Source organism: Phodopus roborovskii, unplaced genomic scaffold (assembly GCF_943737965.1).
Source record: "Phodopus roborovskii unplaced genomic scaffold, PHOROB, whole genome shotgun sequence".
Classification (NCBI taxonomy): domain Eukaryota; kingdom Metazoa; phylum Chordata; class Mammalia; order Rodentia; family Cricetidae; genus Phodopus; species Phodopus roborovskii.
The window spans coordinates 4,880,423-4,899,176 of NW_026126540.1; the positions used below are offsets into that span (position 1 = coordinate 4,880,423).

At 43.4% G+C, this 18,754-nt stretch overlaps 1 protein-coding gene across 1 annotated transcript in view; it reads left to right on the plus strand.

Moving 5' to 3' along the window:
• The window catches only part of Ppm1l (protein phosphatase, Mg2+/Mn2+ dependent 1L), a 260,607-nt gene extending 253,830 nt beyond the window's left edge, over positions 1-6,777 (plus strand). The window contains exons 3-4 of the mRNA XM_051198784.1: positions 1,643-1,804; positions 6,062-6,777. Of these exons, the coding sequence (XP_051054741.1) occupies positions 1,643-1,804; positions 6,062-6,408 (509 nt within the window). The 3' untranslated portion in view covers positions 6,409-6,777. The remainder of the gene's footprint in view (positions 1-1,642; positions 1,805-6,061) is intronic.
• Positions 6,778-18,754: the final 11,977 nt, after the last annotated feature.

An 18,754-nucleotide genomic window follows, 5' to 3' on the forward strand; every position in this document is an offset into this window, starting at 1 on the left:
TAGGCAACCGTGTAAGGTATTTTTGTAATTAGTGATTGAGAGGTGCCCAGCCCATTGTGGTGGCCATCCCGGGCTGGTGGTCCTAGCTCTATAAGAAAGCAGGCTAAGTAAAATATAGGGAACAAGCTAGTTAGCAGCATCCTCCATGGGCTCTGCATCAGCTCCTGCATCCAGATTCCTGCTCTCTTTGAGTTCCTGTCCTGACTTCCTTCTTTGATGGACAATGACACAGAAGCAGAAGGCAAATAAACCCTTTCCCACATTGCTATAGATCATGATGTTTCATCATAGACATAGTATCCCTATCCCTAGCAAAGAGAGCCACAGAAGCAAGAGCACTCTTTATCAGCAAGGTGGAAGAAGAGAACCGACTCCAAAAGTTACCTTCTGACCTGCACACATGAGCCAATGTGGGTGCAGGCACCTTCTTGCACTCCCCACCATCTACAATCACACTCAGTCGTTAAATTTAAAAAGAATAGGATGTAAAACAACCATAACAGAATATGCTAGTTTTCATAACTAGCCTCCTGCTCTCACCAATCTTCGTTCTTTCTGTTTATGAGTGGGGTCCTCCCTTTTTTTATTGCAGTTCTACGAAAACTAAAAGGTCTTTTAGGTGCAAGTTACAGTTTTATTATGTGATGGGAGATGTCATTCTGTAAATATGTTTCTCTTATTGGTTAATAAATAAAGCCCTGTTGGCCAATAGGAAAGCAAGATAGGCAGACTGGGAGACAAGGAGAATTCTGAGAGATGTAGTAGAGAGGAGTCAAGATGTAGGATGTGAGAGAAGAGGTCTGGACCCTCTCTCTGGTAAGATAAGACCACGAGGAAATGCTTAGATTGATAGAAACGAGTTATTAGCTAAGACAGAGCTAGCCAATAAGAAACACTAGTAACTGGCCAACAGTTTCATAATTAATACACTGTTTCTGTGTGTTATTTGGGACCAGCCTGGTGGGAAAGTGCTCATAACAATTGTGGAGTATGACTTTCTTAACAAGGAAGGACCTGGTAAGGACAAACATGGAGTACTTTTCAACAATGTGCGTGGCACATTTCTGCAGACACTTGACTGCTGGCAGTGCCAGGCAGGGCAGAAGAGGTAAAAGACTGCTTGGTTCTCTTTGCTGTATTCCTTTTCATTTCGAAGGGAGCTGAGGACAGCTTGTCTTGTGCGAGCTTCGGGCAAGCTGGTGCTCTCCCCTCTGTTCCACTTCTAGCTTCCCTGTCGATTTTCCTGTTCACACACTTATCACTGAGACTTCTCAGAGACTGAGCACCTGTGAGACGATGATGACATGCACCAGTTGTCTATGGCTTCAAACTGATTTGGATTCTCCCCTGATCCTTTTAGATGTGGTATTTTTAAATTAAGAGTGGCAGAAACAAAGTGATTTAGGAAAACGATACTGTTCTTTCTAGCCTATTTCAGTGACAGTGTAACACAGTTAAGAAAATGGACTGTCAGCTCTGATCAGTGATGTTGAAGTGAACTGTGATCATTCCCAGAGTAGCTGACAGAAAACTCCCTCCGAGCAAGAGAAGCTTTAATGATGGAAGAGTCCAGGGACTAGGAGAAGCAAGGGAACATCAGTGTGCTGTCCCGCCTACACTGCCTCTGTCTTCTGTCTTGCAGGCACAACATGTTTGATTGCTCTACTATCAGATAAAGACCTCACCGTGGCCAATGTTGGTGATTCTCGAGGAGTTCTGTGTGACAAAGATGGGAACGCCATTCCTTTGTCTCATGATCACAAGCCTTATCAACTCAAGGAGAGGAAAAGGATAAAGAGAGCTGGTGAGTTTGTGAGTCCCTTGGAGGAAGTTTGCCACCTTGTTTGGTTATCTAGGTGATTTCTTGGAGAGGTTTTAGGGAACAAATTCACTTTGCCAGCAACACACCGGGTCACTATGTCATGACTATTACCTAGTCTATATTCCTATACTGTACATTTCTCATTAATTGATGATGACTTAATTTGTCATCCTCCACAGCTAAAGGTTCCAAAAGGACCAAAGACAGCCCATTTCAATTTAAAGTCCAATTTGATCACTAGACCTCTGCTCCCTTGCAGCCATGCTAGACTCCTAACACTCCAGCATGAGCTCCAATGACATATTTGTGCCCATGCAAGTGTCATTCCCACTTCCAAGTGGATGAAAAGTGTATGTCCCTTAAAATGCAACTTAGGAGTGTCCTGCTGGAAGAGTTCCACATCCCACTGGGACAAAGGCTTCCACAGCCTGGGGTGGCTGCCCTTTCTGTCTTTCCACAGCATTCTCAGTAAGTCTCTTTAGGTTCCTTGTAAAATGCATGCATGTAGCTGGCTCTCACCTCTCTGTGACTCTTTGGAGGCAAGAACTTGATCTCAGCACCCAACTCAGTGACCATCCTAAATGGGAACAGAAGGGCCTGCTGTTTATTCAGCATACCCTATTTCCCCTACCCCCGCCAAAAGCCCTTATGAAATTTACATTCTGATCTTGGCTGAGATGAAGGTAAAGAGGCACCAATCAAAGATCAATGAGTTCTGTAGTAGATCATAAGGCAGTAACTACTGAGTAGATGCATAAAGCAGATGAGGAAATGGGGGTGTCTAAAGCTATAGCTCTAAGTGGGGTGGTCTATGTGAAACCACTAAGGTGAAATTCATTCATTTTTTTAGATGGGGGTCTCAGGTAGCCCAGGCTGTCCCAATTCTCCTTCCTCTGCCTCCCAAGTCCTTCAATTCAGGCATGGGTTACCATGTGTAGTTCAGTAAAGAGATACTGAGACCATAACCCTGAGCATTATTAGGTCTGAGAGTTTCCTATCTGTGGAAGGCAAGACTCCCTTCACTCTCTAAACTCACAGCCCAGGGATATGCTAGCAGCTAGGCAGCCTGGACCCCTGCTGTGGGTGTGGACCTGCAGAGACTCTTGGTTATTTCGAGTTAGCTTCTACCCAATGAGGAAATGAAGAGAGACTAATGAGCCTTGGTGTTTCACAACAGGAAGCTACATGCCTCAGACTAACAGGGCTGGGTTTTATAATAACTCCTCACTTCAATTCCTGCTTGTGATGCACAACAATTTTGAGTGAAAGTTCTGCCTAGATTTTCTGCTGATGAAATGGAATAATGTTTTCAGAGCATCCATCAAGCTTTGATGAGCTCCAGGCAAGATGAGTAAAACACCAACTTTCATTTATTAGGCACCATCTCCTCATAGGAGTACACTCTTAAGTCCAAACTCAAGATCCAGATAGCTAAACTTGGCAGGACACACAGGCACCCAGCAACTCCACCTTACTTTCCAGCATGTGTTCCTGACATTTCACTATCATGCCATCCTCTATCTGCTCCTGAACTCATACCTGACACACACACTCCCACTCTGCAGTGCTTCCTTATATGAACAAATTTTCACACTGTCTCTAAGATTAATTGACTTACTCTGTTCCTTTACAAGAATTAGGCAAGGGTGTGTATTTTTTTAAATATGTTTATTCTTTCAGAATTTCATTTCATACAACGTATTTTGATTATGTTCACTCTCCTCCCCCAATCTCTCCCAGACCCACCTGCATTTGTTAGAGGAATAGAACTGATAGGGAATATACATATATACATGATTTATTTGACTGGCTTAAAATCTGTGGTCCAGCTAGTCCAACAATGGCTGTCTCCCAATGAAAAGGCCAGGAATGCATCAGTTGTATGGTCCACAAGGCTGGATGTCTCGGGTGGTCTTCAGTCTACATTGTCTCCCAAAGAAATAGGTTCTAACACCAGCAAAGAAGTGCCTCAGCAGCAGGATAGATGAACAGGCCATCAAGAGTGAGGGCAAATAGGCAAAACACAAAATCTCCCTTCTTTCATGTCTTTTTATATATGTAGGCTGCCACTGGGTATAGCCTAAATTTAGGGTGAGTCTTCCCGCCCCTGACAATCCAATCAAGAAAATCCTTCGCAGACATGTTCAGCTGTTTTGGGTACATATCCCAGATATAGTCAAGTTGACAGCCAAGATCAACCATCACCTTACCTACCTAATCTTGTGCCCCCCCCACACACACCCATCATGTCCAATTTGTGCTGCCCATATACTCTTAGATGTGAGGTTATCTACTGGGATCATAGTCTAATTACCCAGTGTCACACCCTTACAGAAAAGGACTCCCTTCCAGCAGCTGTCAATTGCTAATAGTTCCTTAGGTAGGAGTGAGATTAATGTCCATCTCTCACCTCCATACTTGATTGTTGTCTGGCTTGAGCTTGCACCAGGTACTGTGTATATAGTCACAATTGTTGTGAATTCATATATGCAGCTGTCCTGCTATGTGCAAACACACACACACACACACACACACACACACACACACACCAGTTCCTGGGTGTAGTCATCCACCATCTCTGGGTCTTACATTCTTTTACCCCCTCTGCTTCAATGTCTCTGAACCCTGGGCAGAGTGGACATGATATAGATGTTCCATTTAGAGCTGAACACTCTGCAGTCTCATATTGTGTGTGCCTGGACCAGCTGTGAATCTGTTTCAGTTGCCCTAGGAGGGCTTAAGGGATGGTGATGAGTGTTATCATCTTCATTTGTGTCTATGATGACCCTAGACTTAGGACTTCTCTCTTCCTCCTGCTTAGCATGACAAGAAGCTCCAGCCAGTCTGGGCCACATATTATATAAGCTGACATTTCTGTCTCTGCTATGTCACTAACAGCATCAGTATCAGCTGCCATTCATTGTGTTCAGAGTACTAAGAGCTGAGCCTGATACACTACAGAATGTATTTTTATACATTCTGTGAGGATAATTACTTTATAGCCAGTAAACTGGAACCTCAGAGAGACTTGTGTCCACACACAGACAGCTAGTAAGTGATGGGGCCAATTAAAACTATGACTGACTAAAGAGCCCTTGCTACACCACACTTGCTGGAATTGTGCAATGTTTTGCCCACCATTCCTTTACAGCTCCTCTATGATGTCACTCCCATGGTCATTCCTCCATCCTCCCTTACTTCAGTGGGTAGCAGATACTAAACTCCCAGAAGAGTGTGCCACTTTTAACAGGGCAACTTTTAACAAATGGGGCTTCTCTCTCCTCACGTTGTCAGTAAAAAAGTCTAGGTCTTATGTACTTTTTGTATCTTGAAAAAAAAAATCCCTTCTACAGTATAGGTATTCAATGACTATCTGACAAATATGTGAATGAACACTGTTCTAGCTCCTTTAAAGAAATCATAACAGAAGGGATGGTGATATATGTCTTTAACCCTAGAGCTGTGAAGTAGAATCAGAGGATCAGAAATTCAGGCCTGCCTCAGTCATATAGTGAGTTTAAGACTATCTTGGACTCTAAGAGACTTTAGTTCCCTCTCAAAAGTAGAAATGGGAGGGGGTAGAGAATAGTTAGCATAGAGCAAATGTGCTGTCGGGCGCCATGCTGTGGGATTTCTACGGAGTACCTTCTTACAGTCTCACTATACAATGAGGTGGACATTATACTCATTTGGCAGCTAGGAAGATAAAGCATCAAGAGGAGATTATTTCTCATGCAGGGTCACTAAATATACCTAAAATGTGATTTTCCTTCATCGTAGTTCTGCTTGGGATCCACGTCAGTCAGTACATCCCAGCATGGCCTCACTAAGGGCTTGTTTCAGAGATGTATCCCTGCCTGTCCACTTGCTTCTCAGCAATTTTTTTTTTTTTTGCCACTCTTCCTCAAATCCCCATGCTGCAGCTACATGCTGTCAATAACTGAGCTGCCACAGTGTCATATTAAAAACTGATACTCTGTCTTCACCCATACTCTACCTTTAATATTCTTGCCAGCATTACCAGTGCCAAAGGATGAGAGCATGAAGTTCCCTCCCAGGCTCTGCAGCAAGATGCCGTTGGCTTGGTAGTGACAAAGGCAATGGGGTGGATGGGCGATTACCACCTGTGACCCAGCTCACATATTGCAGACCAGCTTGTGGTATACACACCAAGACTATATCAAGTATTCAAGATATCTGCTTGGCAAGCCAACAGACTTACCCACTTTGTCTTTCCAGGTGGATTCATCAGTTTCAATGGCTCCTGGAGGGTCCAGGGAATCCTGGCCATGTCTCGATCCCTGGGAGATTATCCACTGAAAAATCTCAATGTGGTCATCCCAGACCCAGATATCCTGACCTTTGACCTGGACAAGCTACAGCCTGAGTTCATGATCTTGGCATCAGACGGTCTGTGGGATGCTTTCAGCAATGAAGAAGCAGTTCGATTCATCAAGGAGCGCTTGGATGAGCCTCACTTTGGGGCCAAAAGCATTGTTCTGCAGTCCTTCTACAGAGGCTGCCCCGACAATATTACAGTCATGGTGGTGAAGTTTAGGAATAGTAGCAAAACAGAAGAGCAGTGAGTTAGTTCTATAGGGTCTCCGCTGTCCCAGACTAGAGGACTTTTGACATACTGTTCTCTCAATGTAGTAAAAGGTGTGGGAATTATAATTAGGATCCCCCAACACAGAACCCCTTCCCTGGTGACCTTTCCCTATCAGGTGGAAAGCAGAGGGTTTCCCCGCTAACGCTGTTGAGTGGCGGGAAAGAGTTTATGGGCTCCCAGCCCCTCTATCATTGTTTGAAATGCATCCATAGGTAGCCATTGATCCCACATATGAGACAAAAGGAAGATAGGCCATGTATTCCCTTTAACGTTCTTTTCACAATCTCTTTTATGGTCCTTCAGGCAGCTTCGTTGGTGTCCTCTCCACCTGTGGGCAGGGCAGGCCTGTAACTGCAGGCAACATGGCAGTGTGTCTCCTCATGATGTGGTGGTGGTGCCCTCAGCCTGGCAGCTTCCTCTGAAATGCTTTCCCCTCTAAGCTTGTGTCTTCAGTACTCCAGCAAAGGAGTACTGCAACATGCTATTATTTGTTGTCTGCTCTTGGAGACTGAGGGATGCCTAGAGGATGGAGAGTCCATGGCAGCTGCCTGCACACTGGACAGCATCCCTACCTGTCCCCTTCCTTCATTCATTAGTGTAACAGACTTGGGGTGTAGTTAATCAGCCCTATGCCTCTCATCCTTACTCACACAATGCATCAAGCAAGGGGAGCCGCTGACTTCACTGTGAGTTGTTGTCTCACCAATAACCCACAGAAAGGGGATAAAGTGGGGTGGAAAGCACATCACAGTGCAGGATGACTTTCCATCTCCAGTGAGGAAAGGCTGGGGTGAGTCTGGTGCCTCTTTGACACTGGCTGTCTGCCTTGGAGAGTCAAGCCCCAGGAATCACCACCTCACTCTGTCTGCTGCAGTCTACACAGCCTCCCCAGCCTGCTTTGTAGCTTTCATGTCTTTCAAACAGTGTTGGGAGAAACAGCAGCCTAGAATCACTCATGAGTGCTGTTCCCAGCCACCACACGTTGGTATTTGGTGGCAAACCATTGAGACATGCCTTTCATCTTTGGTTGCAAATCTCTGTCTATACCCAGTAGCATTCCCCAGGCAGACACAAACTGCCTGCCTTAGCCTGAAGGGGAAATAGTAGACTGACTCCTGGGGGACCTGTGTGCATTGGCAACAGAGCTGACTGGGAATTCAAGCAAGAATCCTAAGAGAAAAACAGCACAGAGTTATTTGGGGGCCTGGATTGCTGCTCTTCCCTTACTAACATCAAAGCTATGGGCATTTTCCCAGTCTCTACTTTAGAAGTTAATTTACAGAACATACTAGGCTGTTCTTTTAGAACGATTGAACCATCCCCAAACAACCAAGATTTTCATTGCAGACCCACACCCCGAGTCCGCCTTGGTTTATTCTTTCTGAGGGTGAGTGTTTGTCAGCATGGCCTCTCAGGGCCCACTCATTAGCCATCCCTGCCCCTTTGCCCAGCCCTCTGTCCTTCAGCTGCAGAGCCTGCCTGAAGCCCAGTGTGGAGAAGGAAAGGTTATTTTGGACTCTAAGGACTGCAAACTGTCTTGACTCCTCCAGGAACTTGCTTTTCTTTGCAGAGAGAATTAATAATGGTTTCCCAGGAAATTTGCTTACTTTTGTATACCGTGTTTTCAACATTGGAATTAGGGACTTAGTTACTGCCTTTCAGAATGTCTCAGTACAAAATATCCACAAGCATTGGCTTGTGGAGACATGGACATGTGGATGCATATTATGGGTCAAGTAGGAGGAGAACAGAGGAGACAGGTGTGGGTACAATCCGTGACGGACATGCGCTTGTTGATTTGGGGTGTTCTTACTCTGGAGTCCCCACAGCCCTTCTTCCAAAGGTACAAATTTGGCAGTCCATATAGTCAACTTCTCAATTCTCTCTCTCTCTCTCTCTCTCTCTCTCTCTCTCTCTCTCTCTCTCTTCCTCCCTCTTTCTCTCTCCCTCTCTGTTTCTCTCTCTCTCGGATTAGCTTAATGCAAAAAATTGTATAAATTAAGAGAAAAAAATAATTGAGAAACATTTTTATTGTGAAGAAAAAATAATGAAATAATGTTTTGGTTGATATTCCTTGAGCACTTGGGATTTCTTAACTGGTGGTGCTGCCTGCACTAGTTACAAAACCTTCTAATTGAGGTTTATGGACATCTTGTAAATTTTGTTTTGGAGAAGTAACTTATTTCGAACTGCAACCAAATAGATTATATAGAGAGTTATAAATCTCATACTCCTTTCTTGCCTCTCCCCCCCCCCCCATGGCTTGTAGACTTTTTTTTTAAAAAGATAGAAATTCTAGGCAAAATAGTAGCAGTTTGATGAGTAGTTACATATAAAACAAGAGTACCCCTAACCCTTCCCCATGTTCCCCTGGAATGCTCCCTACCTGACCTGTGCCCAGCCGTGGGGAGTCTGCAGTTGGACTAGCCTGGGCACACTGGCCACGCCCCTCCTCTTGTGGCTCTGGAAGGGTGAATCTAGCTGCAAGAGCAATGGATCTGAGGGCGTGTGAAGCTTCCATAAACAGCACTGCCAAAGCTTTGGGACGGTCCCCCAAGGCTGTCCAGACCCCTACCTAGCCTGAGTTCGAATTGCCAATCGTCCCCACAGTGCCAAACCTTGGGAGGGTTTTACAGTGTTTTAGAAACACAGCTGATGCCAGTCCCACGCCCCCATTAACCAGTGCAATGCCGCTGCTCCCTGGCAATTTGTACTCTTCAGGTGGGTTTGGGGAGAGGGTAGGGAAAGGGTTTTTTAAGATTTCACTGCATTTGCAGTTATTTAATCATAAAAATAAATACTACTAACCTAGAACAATCCAAAGCTCATTCCCAAACCCTGTATTTTTTTTTTTTTTTTTTAATATAACCAACTTGCCCCCAGCCAATCTGGATCACTCTTGTACCTACCACACACAGTATGCACTCATTCCCAATGGCCAGTGTTACTTCTGTTCCTTGCTGTGAAATGGAGGGACTGGCCTTTTGAATCTGGTGCATGCCAAGAACATTACCAAGAGAAGGTAGAGCTTCCACAGGCTAGGTAATCAAGCTGGCTTCATGTCATGCAAGGGTAGTGATTTGGACATTTTGCACAAATGCAGATGACTGCACGGGAGTGCTAGCCTTGCTATTTGACCCTCTCTAAAGTGGCTGCAGGGAACTGGCTCCACTATTGACTGGGGTGTCTGGATTTACCAAGGGAGTGACCTCTTTTTCCTTTGTCAGGGACACTTTGTTTTTCCTGTGTGTTTGCTGTTGCTCCTCCTCCTTGATTTCAGAAACAATCTTTTCCCCTCCTCTGATCCATTATTACACAGACCTTCCTGGAACAATCACGCAGAATTGCCTTAGTCTGTCACAGCAGCACTCAGATTTAGCTCTAGAAAAGTCCCAAGTCACATGGCTGCCTCCTGCCAAAGCATTTTTACATAGGCTTTAGGCTAGGTGGATGCACCTTTCAGGAACAGAGGAATCTAATGGCCCTCAACACAAGAGAACACACATTCTAAAGATGTTTTTCCAACTACATAGTTTCGCTGTCACAGGAGTTGGGGAACCATACTCCATAGTACAAAAATAAATTCATGATTAGGCTAAATGTCATACAGGAGAGGAGAAAATACATATAGAGCCCTAATACAGTATCTTGTTTTCCAGATTAACTTGATCACAGAAAACCCTGAGTAACCCTCATGACATTTCAATGGACCCTTAATTCCCACTTTGGAATTAGCAACGGTATAGTTTGGAAGTCAGAAGCACTACCATTCATATGCCAGGCTGGTTAGTGATAGAAGCAGGACTGGAATGCTATGGTTTAATGTGACCACCACGAGTTTCCCATTGACAGTGGAAGCCCAGCAGTCATACCTGAAACTATAAATAGTCTCCTCCTATGAATAGGGAACAAGGGCTTTTGCCATGCTGGCCATGTCTCAGCTGTGCTACCACAGCCTTCAGGTGTTTCTCTGAAGTTGTCTTTGCTTTACAGACCAAGCCAAAATATTTTTGTGTCATCATTGACAGAAAGAAAATAATATAACAGGAAAAGTACACACTTGATTTTAATCTCACTTGTGACATTTTAACCATTTTTTAAAATGCATAATAGAAATGTCAATTGTTAATATTAACACATATTGCTGTCTTTCCTCTGTTCACTCTAGAAATAATTTGCAATTTGGAGCTTATACATCATGAAATTCATATTCTATCACCATCCCTAGGCATTATCCTCATTCCAGTCAATTTGCTTGGAAAGCTGTGACAGGTAACCCCTAAACAATGTGCTAAACATAGAGCAGTAAATCTGGGGCGAAGTTACTAATTGCATCCAACATTTTTGGCGATATGCCTCCTACATCCTATCAAATAGTAAAAAATAAAACTAAAGCTAAAAACAGCATCCCTTATGCTAGGTTGCAAATTGCAAAGGGCAAGGGACAGTGGGTACAGTGGGGTCCATGGGTACGTTTCTAAATGTTCCCTACTGCATAGGCTTTTGTAGATTCTTAATGATGCTACTGCTTTGTCCATTGTTTGTTTGGCTTACTACTGCTAAGCTGCGTACTGTTAAACCAGGTGCTATAATCATTTCATACATCTGGTAATAACTACACATCACACATACAATCTGAGTTCAGGTTATTGAGAAGAACACATGCTGTTCATTTTAATAAAATCACCATAGGCATTGTTGCTATTAAGAATTACACCAAGAAGCAAGCTTAAAGCAAAGGAATAGATCATATTCAAGGATGTGAGCTGAATGCAAAGGAATAGATCATATTTAAGGATGTGTTTCCATTTATTCTAGAAGTCTTGTATTGTTTAGCTGTAAAATCTCATATATTTGCCACATTGAAATGAATTTTAGAAACTTCCAGAGACCAGCATCCAGCACAAGCAGATTATTTAACAGTCCTGGTGGCAGCATGAACTTAGCAGGTTTTGAGGAGGGGCAGGAAAATCTACCAGATCCTTTCCATGTCTCAGCCCATGAAGAACTATATCAGCCACACATTCTCACAACACTTCAGACAATCCAGATGCTGAATGGGAGAGCATGCATCCTTTGGACAATTTAATTAGCTCATCCATAATTTAAAGTGTGTTAACGGAGAAGCCATGGTTCAGGGATGGAGCACTGGGGTGTAAATTCAGGGAAACTGCAAGTGACTTATCTCAACTGTGGGTTTCCAGATGCCTGCGCATGTATGGCTTTGGATAGTGTCTTGTGACTCCTGTATGAAGCATGGTGGACACAGGAGGTGCTGTTCTTGAAGACAGTAACTGATACTTTAAAAATGAACCCTGGCTTTTCAACAGTGAAAGGTATAAATAGAGTCCCAACTCCCCTTTGTCCTGGTGGACATTGGTAGATGTGGTTTCTTCCAGCACTACCCTAAGCATGTCAATACCTGTCCAAACCCTGGATATGGTTTTTCTTAGAACTTTACCATGTTTAATGTAATTCCCCTTTTTATACTTTTAAAAAAAATCCTAACAGAGATGTGATAGCTTGAACATGCTGGTAATTTTCCAGATATCAACTATCAACAGGGAAAACAGTGAGTGCCTGGTCGATAGATAACAGGTATTTTCACAGAAATAAACTGGGATAATTCTTCATGTAATACAAAATTTTTAATTATTCCAGTAGAAATCATGTATTAGACATCTTTAGGTTGGGAGGATGATATCCTATGTAAATTTTAAATTTGCCCAGACCTATGTAAGGACAAATAGGGACTGTTTAGAACAATGCAAAGAATTCTGTCATGTGGGAAAACCTAAGTCTGGGAACATTACACAAGAATGTAATACTCAGGCAGTGGTGGTGCAAGCCTTTAATCCCAGTACTCAGGAGGCAGAGGAAGGCAGGTTTCTATAACTTTGAAGCCACCCTGACCTACAGAGGGAGTTCCAGAACAGCTGGGGCTACACAGAGAAACTCTTGTCTCAAAGAAAGAAAACAAAACAAAGAATATAATATGCTCATGTGGGCTCCCAGTCTCTGTGTAATCTTCACCTGGATCCTTTTGTCTTAAGACACATTCAGAAAGCTGAAAACAAAATGCCATAACTCCATCTCAGAGCTCCTAAATTCTTAGCTCTCACCGTGTTATTTTAAAAAATGTGGCTTTATGAGAGAGACTGGGACTATCTTGCCTATGTCCTCCCTAAGGGAGGAGTGGAAAATTAGAATGTGGACCATTTAGGGATGAGGAGGAGGCAGGACTACCGTGATAGAGCCCACATTTGGTTGAGCCTGATGATCTTTTCAGGGTTTACTGTCTGGTTGTGTTGAGCTCTATGCCTCCCCAGGTTCCTTGACTGTTGTTTTACCTCTTTCTATATGAACACCTTTCAAGCTGTAGGTTGTCTAAAATAGAAACACTCTGTGATAATGCATGACATCACACTCAGTATTGTGCTGCCTTATCACAGGAGGCGAGAGGACATGGCTGACAGGTCCCCAGGCCTGACTGGTAGGCACAGTCTCGGTAGTGGTCTGCCGGAAGCCAGGCTGCCTGTCCTCCAAAGTGTGAGAACAGGATAGAATGGGAACACTGTGCTTTTTCTATTTCTGTTCCCAAGAGACTATAAACTATAATGATCTCATGCCCCAAATGAGAACGGAAGACCAAGTGTTTACCTTCAGTCTTCCTAACTATGTAGATGGTGAATTTATCATTTGAACTACAATGACTTCTTAACTTCAAATGCAAACAAACACTAAATGCCAGATTTTTAAACAATAACAACATAAATGGTCTCTTAGCATTACACATTCCAAGTTCTAAACATATGGTTTTAAGTTTTATACTTTGAACAAGAATAGTAAGGTATGTGTGTGTGGGGGGGGGGGTAGGGATCCAAAATTCAGACTGTTTTCTTTAACCAAAGAAGTAATCACTTTTATTGTCTGCCAGCCCCATCCTGTTCCCTAAGCTCCCTGAATGGCTGTGTTACACTCCTTTGCCTACTCAGCACAGACTGATAGGAAACAGCATCTCACTATACGATGAAGTCAGCTTTCGATGGTTTTCTTTTTAATCATGCAGAAAAAACATCACCAGTTTCCAATAAGATTGAGAGTGTGGGTGGGGCCCAGTTTTTAATAAAGAAAGCAGGAAGAGGAAGGGAAAGAGGGAAGCAAACACTGTACTAACTGTGTATTAATTTTTGTGAGTGCTACCATAGCTCAACACTTCTGAGCCCAATTCTGTCCGGGTTTGGAAATGCTGGCTCTGTCTAAGCTGTTCTTTATATCCCTGTGACATTCGAAATTCCTCCTTTGGCAGCATTTCCTTGCTACTTTAAGCATCAGAGGGGGTTGTTTATCAGAAAGTACCAAGATCTATCATGTATCAGCCATGTTTGAAAACTCGACATTGTGTTTTATGAGAAACTCACAGGTGGGCATGACAGCTGCATCAACCAAGCTTTCCAAAGTCAGTCCCTAAAACCAATCTGTTCATCAAACCCTTGCTGAAACCCCAACACTTGGAGCTACATAGAGCTTTTCATTTCTACTGTTTATACTTGTCTCTAAGAGACACGAGGAACGAGGCTGCAGTGGTTTGGGAGGAGCCCAGAGCAGGCGGTAATGTAGTCATTCAAGATGCATGGCAAGTCATTTGGTCCCTTTGATGTGCTGGGTACAGTTGGCATTGTAGAGATTGCTGTGTTCATGATATCACTAATTCTATGTTGTATACAAAATGAACAGCTAAAAGAAAAAGTAAACACATTAAAGCTATTAAACCATATGCTCCTACTGTTCTTTTCCTTGGATTAAGCACATTTTCTGTTCCAATGTCTGTTTGGAAAATTCATTTTTTTGTTGTTGTTGTTGTTGGTTTGGGGTTCTACTGAGATGACTGAGAAAATCACTCCATGGATGGAGGACACCTAAATATGACAGAAGCAAGAGAAGGAGCTGCTGGCACTTTGAATCTGGAATGAGCCTGGTGATGGTTCCAAAACAGCAAGGTTTTAAATGCACACAAATGTATGCAACATACGTACTTATTCTCAACACACCTTTCCTCCTTTGATGATCAATATTGGATAATGGTTAGATGGATTACAGATATATGGAGATTAGACAACATGGCAGAATATAACCTAGAAAATTTCAGAAATGAATATCCATCTGCAGAGATTTACACAAGGTGCATAGGAACACTGTAGAGTTGGGGCACGATGAAACAGAGATTGTGTGTGTACATATATATGCGGTGATGTATTCTGAAGATTCATTGCTCAAACATGAACAGAACCTGGCATCTAAGTAGATGCCACCGGTTTGCTGGACTTAGACTTAAGTATAGCAAGTTGAGTACATAAAGCAGAAAAAAAAATGTAGCCTTTGCTTGTTTTCCTCTTTTTCATTAAAAACATGAGCTAGACAGTAGTTCACACTTGTAATACTCAAGAAATGGGGCCAGAAGAATAGTAAATTCAAAGCAAGTCAGCTACCTAGCAAAATCTTCTCAATATTAATAATAGATATTACACAATGGGAACTGCATCCCCAAGTTCTTGCCTACCACCTTCTCTAGATAGAATTTTTCTAACAGAAATTAAAAGTATGCTTTCTTTGTCACTTGGGCTAGAATATAGCTGAGAAGCTTCCTCATTCAACTCTGATGGACTTGCTGGTCATTCACTAAGGAGAGTTCCATAAGCAGCTATGAAATCAGGCAAAATACACTGGGCAACTGTTTTCAGGAGGTTCAAAAAAGCAATCCTGAGAAGAAGGAAGGACTCAGAAGCTGTCCCATGGTCATTCCAGTTCTGGGCAGCAGGCTGAAGTCCAAGTGGAGAGGATGTCATTGCAAGCATGTAGATCAAGGCAAGCAAAGAGATTAGAATCTGCAGAGATGGAGAAGGGGTCATAAGTTCATGTATAGGTTCTTCGGGAGTCTTCAGCTGAGGACTTTACTGCAGAGTTGGGTTGACGGGGTGGGGAGGAGGTGGGGGGGCAATAGAAGGCTATTGTGTGGGAAACAAGATTCACTGGGATACAGTATAGGGTTAAATGATGTTTATTTGGGGAGAAATCACACCTGAAACAGATGACCACCAAGGGTTCCTGCTCCAAGGATGCCATCTGGATGCTCTCCAAAACCGAACCAGGAAGTAAGAGAGTGGTTTGAGGTCCGGTATCCCAGACCTAGCCTCCCCAGTCACATCTGCACCTGTGCCCATACCCCAATGGGCATGGTCAGTGCAACAGGTGCTGGTGGGGTGGATATCTCACTACAGAAGGTTTCACTGATGTAGCTGCTAAGAGGTGAGAACAGAAGAGAAATACAGAGGGTAGGCATTGCTGATCCAACCATATGGAGTGGAGAACCCTCATGAAAACATTGCTGATAGCTCTAGAGGCAAAGGGTACACTCTGTCCTAAGGCCTTCTACAGACTCTGTCCACATGAGCTTAAAGCTAACTGCTGATAGGAGCTACCAGGGAGACCAAAGAGGACAACTGAGCCAACAATTCCAAGGATCATATGAAATCTCTTTGACTTTCACAGATTGGCTTAAGTAACCCATAAAACTCTCCTCTACAAAAGAGCAAAACAAGGAAAAAATAAAAAAAAAAAACAAACAAAAAAACCAAGCCCACCATAGTGAAAGACTCAGCTACTGCTTAGAACTAAATCAAAACTACTCTGAGGAAGTGAGGAAGAAAGCAGGCGGGGGGGGGGGGGTGCATGTCTATAACACCGCTCCCACTGTTCCAGCTCCCAGTGTTCCAGCCAATATCTCCCATCAATAAATTAGCACATGTGAAGAAGCAAGAAGATGTGACTGAGAGTCAGAAAAAACAGCAGTCAGTAGCAAACAATTCCTCCCAGCCACAAGGTGCACTTTGAAGGCCTTAGAATGGCTACAAATGTGTTCAGAGAGCTAAAAGTAACTATGGGCCTAATGAGAAAACGGAAAGGATAGCAGCAGAAAGATAGAACATTACAAATTAACACATCATAAGCTACCTGTGATGGCACACACCTTTAATCCCAGCACTCAGGAGGCAGAGGCAGGTGAATATGAGTTTGAGGCCAGCCTGGTCTACATCCCAAGGTACAGGTTGGCCAGGGTAACATAGAGAGAGACCTTAACTCAAGCAAACAAAATTAAAATATTGGGACATAAAACATAATAATAGAAATCTATAACAGACAGAGAATGGACTTGCTCTGCTTATCAGAAACAAGAAATGAGCAAGGTAGCAGAGTATTAAGAAAGAGGCACAGTAGAGAAACCATTGTCAAGCTGCTCCATGGTAAGGAAAAGAGAGAATCATCAGAGCTATCTGAGGGAGTCTGCCATGGCTACCTCTCAGGGACAGAGAGAGGAGCAGAGAGAAAAGACAGGGAGAGGAACATACCTACAGTTGCCAAGACTATGGGAGCAGAGAGAGAGAGAGAGAGAGAGAGAGAGAGAGCAAAAATGGTGGGTGAGGCCTGCCAGTTATGGGGGGTTATGTTGTATATGTGTGTGAGAGGTGGCATGTTGGTGGAACAGCCTGGGGACTAGCATGGGGCTCTGATCTGTTAGGGTTTGCTTGAGTTCACAGAGAACTAGATGCCCTCTCTGGAGGTTGGAGGGCTATGAATGCTGATAAAAGCCTAATGGCTTTTCCTGGCAAACAGAAACCTGCTTTCCAAGGTTTCTGAGGGATGCTGAGTGTTTATGGGGTCAGGGTTCAGCCAGAGCTGAGGCCAGACTGCCACTTTGTGGGGTTGGAACCTCACAGTGAGAAAGCACAATGACCAAAAGCAAGTTGAGGAGGAAAGGCTTTTTGGTTTTTTTTTTTTTTTTTTTTTTTTTTTTTTTTTTCATCATACTATTCTAGAACAGTAGTTCCCAAACTTCCCGATGATGCTACTGTTTAATATAGTTTCTCATGTTGTGGTGACTCCCAACCATTAAATTATTTCATTGGTACTTCATAACTAATTTTTCTACTGTTATGAATCATAATTAAATATTTGATGTGTGGATGGTCTTACAGGACCTCTGTGAAAGGGTCATTTAACTCCCAAAGGTGTTGAGAACCGCTGTTCTAGGGTCATACTCAATTACTGAGGGGAATCAGGGCAGGGACTCAAGGCAGGCACTCAGCAGAAGCCTTGAACAATAGTTGTTCCTTATGCCTTGTTCAGCCTGATTTCTTATGTACCCAGGACCACCCAGGAGTGCACTGCCCACAATGAGCTGGGCCCGTCCACATCAACCATTAATCAAGAAAATGGCCACAAGCTTGCCTACAGGCCTGTCTTAATGGAGGCATTTCCTCAACTGGGATTCACTCCTGTCAGATGTCTCTAGCTTGTGTCAAGTTGACAAAAACTGTCATATACAGAGGAAAAAAAAAAGTGTGATTGACCAAAACCCTTCCAATCTGTTCCTTTGACTGTGGTGACCTTTGCAGACACAGGCTCTGGGGACTTTGCTACTGAGAGTTCTCCAGGAGTCAAAGGATCAGGATATGCCAGAATGGATTCAGTATCTGAATAAATGTACTGTTTGGGTGCAGAAAGAGCCTGGGTATAAGTGAAGGAAAGGGACATGGGGGACATTTCTGTACCTTACATTCAGTTTGTATGTCAACCTAAACCTGTTTTCAGAGCCCCCTCTGTGTGCTGTTCACTCAATATGGGCTCCAACTTCCTTTGCAAACCCTCAGGGCTCACTGGCCACAGAGCAGCTGCTTCCACTGGGCCATGTGGGAAAAAAGGCTTTGACTTCTTTACATCTGCCAACTTGCCTTTGCCACAGTATCCCACAGAGAGAGAAACACCCATCATGTGCCTGTAGTAAGGGTGCCCTCCACTATGCCTGACCACTAGGCTCCCAGACAAGAGACTTTGCATATGTGAGGTTTAAAACATGTGGTTTTAAAGTTGGTTTAGTGGGTCACATTGTCACTGACTACATTTGCCATCTTAGCCTTTCCTCTACCTCATGTTTCCTGACCTCCTTAGTCCCGTGGCTATAAAAGTTCATATAATATCTTCCATGGCAAAGCATAACACTTGTGGTAACCAGAATCCACATTCTTGGCCATGACCATTCATATTTGGATGTGAAAGAGAAGCCAGTTTCTTTCTTTCTTTTTATTTATTTATTTAATTTTATATAACAAAGTCCAATTAAATGAAAACAAACATTTATACACAATATTTGGGAATTTGGGCGTCGTTTTTTCCAAACTACTTCCTGCTGGTAAGGGGCACTGTCTTGGGGGATTCGAAGAAGATTCAGATATCCTAGCTGTAGTCTGTAGGGCTGTTTTGTCCAG